This window comes from Parus major, chromosome 9 (genome assembly GCF_001522545.3).
Source record: "Parus major isolate Abel chromosome 9, Parus_major1.1, whole genome shotgun sequence".
Taxonomy (NCBI): Eukaryota; Metazoa; Chordata; class Aves; order Passeriformes; family Paridae; genus Parus; species Parus major.
This window is the reverse complement of record NC_031778.1, coordinates 4,178,326-4,185,567: the sequence shown is the minus strand read 5'-3', so window position 1 is coordinate 4,185,567 and position 7,242 is coordinate 4,178,326. Positions and strand designations below refer to the sequence as shown.

General features: G+C 53.2%; 1 protein-coding gene across 1 annotated transcript; it reads left to right on the top strand.

The window, feature by feature from the left end:
* The first annotated feature begins 4,280 nt into the window (after positions 1-4,280).
* On the top strand, positions 4,281-7,189 carry TM4SF19 (transmembrane 4 L six family member 19). The gene is made up of 4 exons (XM_015637046.3): positions 4,281-4,625; positions 4,735-4,803; positions 5,207-5,391; positions 5,691-7,189. Exons 1-4 carry the CDS (start codon positions 4,356-4,358, stop codon positions 5,875-5,877), a joined length of 711 nt encoding a protein of 236 aa, XP_015492532.1. The 5' UTR covers positions 4,281-4,355; the 3' UTR covers positions 5,878-7,189.
* The last annotated feature ends 53 nt before the right edge of the window (positions 7,190-7,242 follow it).

The following is a 7,242-nucleotide window of genomic DNA, read 5'->3' as shown; positions in this document are numbered from 1 at the left end:
TCTAATGGAAGTCTGTCCCTGTGTTATATGGGGAGTTGCTGAGTTTTTCCTTAAGGATACTGCAGTAGAAGGATAAGGAGCTGTTGAGGACAGCACTGCCCAAGAAAGCTTCAGACTGTTTTATCTTGAAGTGACACAAACTTGATAGGAAAAATACCTGGATGAAAACTAATAAAAAGAAGCAGGTGTAGGATTTTCCATCCTTTCCAATGAAAGAGCAGAGGAAATGAGGCTTCCTATTCTGAACTGCCAGTGTCCTCCTGGTACAGGTGGTGGTAAAGCAGAGCCTCTGAACTTCTGCAGTTGCGTTTGGGCTCCTTGGGAAGTTCCTGTCATGGCCTGGCATGAAATGGTGAGGAGCAGGGGCCCTTCTGGACCAGGACTTGGCAGGTACAGTGGAGAAACAGAAATTAAAAAATCAATTTTGGGTCATCCTCATGTTCCTGACTGTAGGTAGGTCTGCACTGAAACAGTGGAGCTCAGCCTCTGCCATGGTCTTGAAGCTGGAAAACCCTGAACTCTTCATGCAGCCTAGGAAAATATTTCCAATTCCGACTGAGTTGGGAATCTTTTTTCATCAGTCTGCAGGTCAAGGAACTACAGGGATACCTGCAACCCAAAATTCCTCTTGGGGTTTAATTTACTTTTCCTTTCTGTAAATGTCCATCTTTTCATGGGGTTGGTTTATCTGAACTGTAAATTTGGGTGACATTTGTAATCCCTAAAGCAAATATTGCCCAGCATCACGGTGTTTCCTCAGTCAGTTCTAGGTACAAACACCCTGCAGGGCTTCTCTAAGGGGGTTTTGGGAGAAGTCTTGGCTGAGTAGTGGCAGATGCTAAGGAGAAGAGTTGGAGAGACCAGAGGGGATCTGAAGCTTCCATCCAGAACTGAGGTGGAGGCTGGTTTGGCACTGAATGGTTCCTTCCCACCAATTCAGGCTCACTTTGGTCTCTTTGGCTCTCCTTGAAGCCAAACCACTCTTGAAACCCAACCTGCTCTGCAGTTTCCCCAGCCCCAAAGGAGTCTGAGGAAGCAAAGGGCCGGGGATCAGGGAAGTGAAGGTGCTTCTTCAGCTGTGAGGAACCAGCAGGAGGACCTTGCCAAGCTGGAATTCAGCTGGAATTGTAGGTGGAACCATGTTTGGCTGCACCAGGACTGGGTGACTTTGGCAGGAAGTTCCTTGCCCATAATTGCTGTGCTGACACTTTCACAGTTGAAGTCTGATGTGAGAAAGGCAAGCACACAGCTCCTCATGCACAGGGCTAAAATGAGCCTTCTATTATGATTATTCTTATAAGGAAAAGATCAGCAATCCAGGAAAGAGAGTGTCACCAGGATGCTTCACACTTCCTGGCGTGGGGTTTTCTGTGGGAGATGATGGAGCAGGTCATGTGTGTGGTGGGAACCTCAGATTGCTGTGACGTAGGAAAGGCACAAGATGAGGTTGCAAAACATTTTCTTCCAGCAGAGTGAAAAATGGGTTCCCCTCTTTCTAAGTAATAAAAGAGGGGAAGGAAAACTTGGACTCTGCTTATCCTGCATGCATTGTCTGTCTTCATTGTAGAGACTGATTTGTCTTATTTAAGGATTGAAATACCCTGAGATAAACTCAGGTGCTTTTGAGCACAGTGCTAAGGATGCCAGGGTCTCAGGCTCAATCCCTGTGTGGGACACTCACCTCAAAGCTGGACTCCATGATCCTGCTGGATCCCTTCCCCCTCAAACTGTTCTGGGATTCTGTGACTAAAATGGGAATTCCTCTCCTGCTGCTGATTCTGATTTTCCTTTCAGAAGGACTGTCAGATAATCCGTTCCTCATTTTTTTTTTTTTGCTAGAGGAATGGAATTACCTGCTGTAACTTGGCCTCACCCATTCATCTTTTCCCATGTGGCTCTTGGAGGGCTCTCAAAACTCTTCTTTGAGAAGGTTCTTCCTTCTGCCTGCACAGCCCATGAGCCATTCTTCTCTTTGCTTGTGCCACTTGCAACTCTTCTGCCAACAAACCTGCCCCATTTCTGCCATTTTTGGTGCTACAGCTTCCCTGACTCCTGTTCTTGGACACAGAGGCCATTCATGCTCTCCTGATCCTGTTCCTGACCTTTTCTGTGGGAACTGAAGTTTCCCTGTTGCACATTAACTGCCAGCCATGGCAGATAGGAAATGCTGATATCTGATGACTTATAATAATTAAGATATCCGGAAATAACCTTCCTCTCTCAATCTTATTACCAAGCATGAGATACACACATGGTGGGGATACACTCAGCACCTGAGGAAAAGCCAGGACACCTGTGAGGAAGCAAAGGGTGGGAGGTAGGAGCCAGGTGACACATGGGAATGTTTATTCTGAAGCTTTTATTGAAATATTAGAGAGGAAAGTATTACCCCAACATCTTCACCCCAGCTTGTTCCAGGAGCAGCAGGCTGAGGCATTTAATGCAGCTGTGGTAGAAGCCTTAAAGTCTGAGTTTGTGCCTGTTTCGGTGAACTCTGCCAGTGTAAATTCTGAAATGGGGAAGAGAAAGGCAGAAGCGCAGCCACAGCGTTGGCAGAGGCTGGCTCATTCAGCCAGTCATCCTTCCTTGGGATGGGGAGATGGAGGGTGATGATCTGGTGGGCGGCCCTGGGGGGAAGGAGGGGAGGGGAGCACATGCCGAGGTGTCAATAAATAGTCACCCATGGGCCATGCCTCCGGGCCAGGGCTCACCCCAGGGGTGGACGCTGCTGCTCGGCGTGACATCACTGCAGGTAAGCTGGGAAGTGGGGTGAGTTCCCTGGGCTTTGCTGGAATCTCTGTGCTTTTGGTCATGGATCTGTGCTGGGAGAAGGGAGACCTGCTTTCACAAGGGTCCTGATGGACACAGGACCACCTGCACTTTGGCTCTGCCTCCCCTGCACAGGGGTTTGTCTATATTGGTTGAGGAGCTGCTGCTTGCTCAGGAGGATGTTTGGAGGGGACAGCTCTCCACAGGAGCTTCCTGAGGGAAAGAGACCTCCTGCCATCCCCAGGGAGAGGGCAGCAGTGGAAGGAGAGTGCTTGGAGAGGTTGAGGGCAGGCATGCAGAAAGGCTCTGGCTGGTGAGAGCCCAGGCTGTGAGCTCAGAGGAGCAGGAGCTGTTCCAGAAGGCCGTGGGGAGGTTGGGCTCAGCAGAGGGCACTCATGGCTGTGGGAGGAAACAACCACATGCAATCCTTGGACTGCAGGCAGGACCTCACTAAGGGCAGGAGGTCCTGAACTCCCTACCACCAAGGCAGGGAGGATGGAAATCAAGAGAGGTGGAATTCTAGGATGGGTGCAGCTGATGGTCCCCCTCGGGTGCCTTGGCTGGTGTCCCTGCACACAGGTCTCACAGCCCTGTTCCTCCATGCTCAGCCCTCCCCGGTGCCCTGCTGGGACTGGAAGGGCTGGTCCCAAGCAGACCCCGCTGGACCGGTGTCCCCCAGCCCCTCGGGCCATGCCAGGGCTGGGAATGCTCTTTCTCTTCCTGGAGGAACAACCACACCGTGCTGCAGCCACTTCTGCTTTGCAAAGCCAGAGCAAGCATGAAAAAACCGGCCAGAGCAAGGAACAGCCTAACCCAGGGAACCTGTGCAAAAAGGGCTGCAGTCGAGCAGGAAAGGGGAAAAGGCATAAGCCCAACTTGAAGCCAAAAGGACTCAGGGTGGAAAACAGCTGGGAGCCAGGACAACAGCAAACTGTGCTATTTTCAGCAGTGCCAGAGTGACCAATGCACATCCTGTGCAAGATGAGGGGCTTGTAGGTGCAGGAGAGAGGCAATTTTGGACAAGGTATCACCTGGAGATGGGCAGGTGCTTTTTGACAAACTCATAACTTAATAAGATGCCAGTGGAACTGGAGGATAGGTAAAAATGAGTTCTTAATTAAATTTAATTGGTTTCAGCGTACTCAGACCTGTGGTAGCACTAGTGCATCAGGGATGGAATAGCTGTCGGATTTGATTGGAGACTGATGTGCTTCCACAAGACCTTGTACAAGGATTTTGCCTCTTTCCCAAGCTCCCTCCTGCTGATTGTAAACACTGAAAGCCAAACTGAGCTGTGGTGGCTGGTTGGCTCCCTGCAGAAACATTTTCATAGGACCTCAGACTGGCTTTTCTTGGAATGGACCTGAAGGACCATCTTCCCCTGCCATGAGCTGGGACACATTTTGGAAGAGTCAGCCCTGCGGTCACACAAGTCTTGGGGTTTGGTGTGGGAGCACCATTGCCCACTTGGCAAAGAAGTATTAGAATTTCCATTGGAAATTGCCCTCAAGTAGGGGCAGTGCCATCAGGGTGAGCTGACACCCACAAGCACAACCCAGCAACTCCCATCCACCCACAGCTGAGAGATGGGCTCAGGGCGGGGAACCCTCGGGGCACTGCGGGGTGAAACACAGCCCTTTCCTCTCCTCCTCTTCCTCCCTGTTCCATGCAGGACAGCCATGTGTGTGGGGAAGTGCAGCCGGATCGTGGGTCCCTGCCTGCTGGTGCTGGGCACGCTGTCCATGGCAGCCAGCATCCTCCTGCTTTTCCCTGGTGGAGCATCCAAGTACCTGCTGGAGGGGCACATCGGCAGCCACGCCAAGGCTCTGCCGGGTGTCTGGGGAGGTGGCATCGCTGTGAGTGCTGCAGAGTGTGTCCTTCCCTCGGGACTGGAGCAGGGACAGAGGGATGGGGCAGGACAAGTGGCTGCCCTTTGTCCCCCCAGCTGGGTTTCTGTCCCTGCAGGTGATGCTGGCAGCGACACACATCACGGCGCTGGGGTGGCAGTGCCCCGGCTGCGGCACCCGACACAACGTAAGCCAGGGCAGGGACCCACGGTGGGACATGGCAGGGATCCTCCTCTCCCCTGGGGGATGGTGACAGGTCCCCCCTCTCTTGTGCTGGGTCACAGACCCCTTTCTCATGGTGCCACGGTGGGATGTGGTGGAGCCCCTCTCCCACAGCAGGTCTGAGCGCTGCTCTCCCATGGCAGGGTGCCACCACCCTGGGGACAGGGCTCCAGTGACTGCTGGGATGGGATCTGCAGGTCACTGCCTCTCCCTCCTCCCCGCCCACTTCTGCCCATCCCAGTGATGGCTCTATCCTCAGCCACAGCCGGCAAGGGGAGTTTTCCCCCCTCCCAAGCTCTGCTGACAACCTGCAGCCGCGTTTTGGGTCTGCTCTGACTTTCTGTGTCCCCCACGGGTGCTCTTTGCAGGCATTCATCTCCGTGGTGCTCTCGAAGCTGGCTCTCCTGGGCGCTGCCGCCTGCTTCGTGCTCTCCGGGGTGGGACTGGCCAATGGCCCCCTCTGCTTCTACAACAGCACCGAGCTCGGCTTCAGGCATGGCGCCTTCTGGGGTTACCCCTTCCTCGATGCCATTGACCTGGGGCCTGATGCCAGGTGAGGACGGAAGCACTGCTGCTGCCTCATCAATTTAGTGCTAATTAAAGTGGATTAATTAAGCTGGGTGGGTGCTTGCTGGTGGTGGTTGATGCAAGACCCTGGTAACTCAAGGAATTCTCACCTTCTGTGGATTTCTACGTGGTGCTTTCCATCTTTGTCGCCCCTCCGTAACCCTGCTCATCCTCCAGTGAAGGATGGGATGTCTGGGGAACACTGGGGGTAGAAAGCAAAGGGATTCTGGATTCTGGAGCTGCTGCAGGCAGCATCCTGCACCTTCTCCCCTTCCTGTCATACAGGGCTGAGAACTACCTGTACAACCGGAGCACCTGGAGCATCTGCCTGGAGCCAGAGGGCATTGTGACCTGGCATGTTGTCCTGTTCTCCTTCCTGCTGCTCATCAGCGTGGCTGAGATGGTGCTGGCCTTGCTCCAGATCCTCAATGGCTGCCTCGGCTGCCTCTGTGGCTTCTGTGAGGGGAAGTAGGGCCTGGTGGCAGTGCCAGGAGGCTTGGAGGAGGTGTCATCCTGGGTGTCGCTGGCTGCTGGCACATGCCGCAGAGGGGGCACAGCAGGAGTTGTGATGCCAGCCTGGTGCGAGAGCTCCCGTGGGGGATGGACACCCCAAGTGTTGAAGCCGCTCGTGGGGCTGATGTTCCATGGGCTGCTCCTGTGCAGAGCCCCTGGCCTGGGCTGTGCCCCTTCCCTTGGGGCTGGCGGCTGTTTGGGGCTGGAAACCAGCCCCGTAAGGGATGGAGGTAAGGACCCGGCTCCCACCACCACGGTGTGAGCCCAGCAGCTGCCTCAGCCACTCCTCATGATACTGAAACGAGTGAGAGAACCAGTTTTCTAACACAATCTGAGGCATTAGAAAGCAGGCATTCTTTATCACAGAGCTGGACACACGCAGGATCTCTCCTCTGATCGAATGTGTGTTGTGAAACCACAACGGGGTGTTTGTTCCATCATGATCAGACAGATTCATTACAAGGGATTTCCTAGAGAATACATAAACATCACTTTTCCTATAACCAATTTACATGCCTCCATCCTTTCCTGGAAGTCCTTTTTTGGTCCCAGAGGGCTGTACTCACTGAGTGCCCCAATATTGTGACCTTGCCTTGAACTTCTCTCAGGCCATGAGCTGCTGTTTCTTGTTACATAACTTTGCCACAAAAGTCATTATGTTTCTCATTACCTGTTTCTCCACTAATTCCAGATGTGTTTAGCATCTTGTGTGCCTACTTTTACACCCTTTTATCTCACTTGCTAGTTACTCTTTAAGTTCTATTTTGCAACTTCAAGAGAACTGAAAATTTCTGTTCTCCATGTTGTCTGTCACCTGTCAGCCTCCATCCACCCCAGTGGAAAATGAGGCATGGTGGCGTCACACACTGCAGAGCTGGACACTTTGGTTAATCAGTTCATGTTCAGGGCAGTTGAGCTGGTGTTTGTTACCTGCACAGGGCAGGAGACTCAAGGTGGGGCACTCAGATGGAGTTGTGCTGGGGGAGGCAGAGCTGGAATTGAGGTGCAGCCCCCCCAGAGTCCACCCCCACACAAGTGTCAGGAGCAGCTGCTGCTTATTCCCAGGAGCAGGACCTGTGCTCAGCCCCCTCCCCATAACCCTTACGGACCCAGTGTGGGCTTGAGCCTGCCTGTGCTGGGAGGGGCTTTGCCCCCAGACTGACAAGGGTCAGAGGAGAGCAGAGATGGCCATGGCACATTAAAAAACCAAATCCCAGACCAGACAAAACATTAACTGGGCCATTGGGGTGGTTGAACCCCAGCTGGCACCTGAGAACCACCCAGCCACTCACCCCCATCCCATGGGAGGTAGAGAGAATTGGAG

Coding starts and splice junctions, on each gene's coding strand:
- TM4SF19 (XM_015637046.3), top strand. CDS start 4,356: ATGGGCTCAGGGCGGGGAACCCTCGGGGCACTGCGGGGTGAAACACAG. Junction 4,626..4,734: donor TCTGGGGAGGTGGCATCGCT/GTGAGTGCTGCA, acceptor CTGTCCCTGCAG/GTGATGCTGGCAGCGACACA. Junction 4,804..5,206: donor GCTGCGGCACCCGACACAAC/GTAAGCCAGGGC, acceptor TGCTCTTTGCAG/GCATTCATCTCCGTGGTGCT.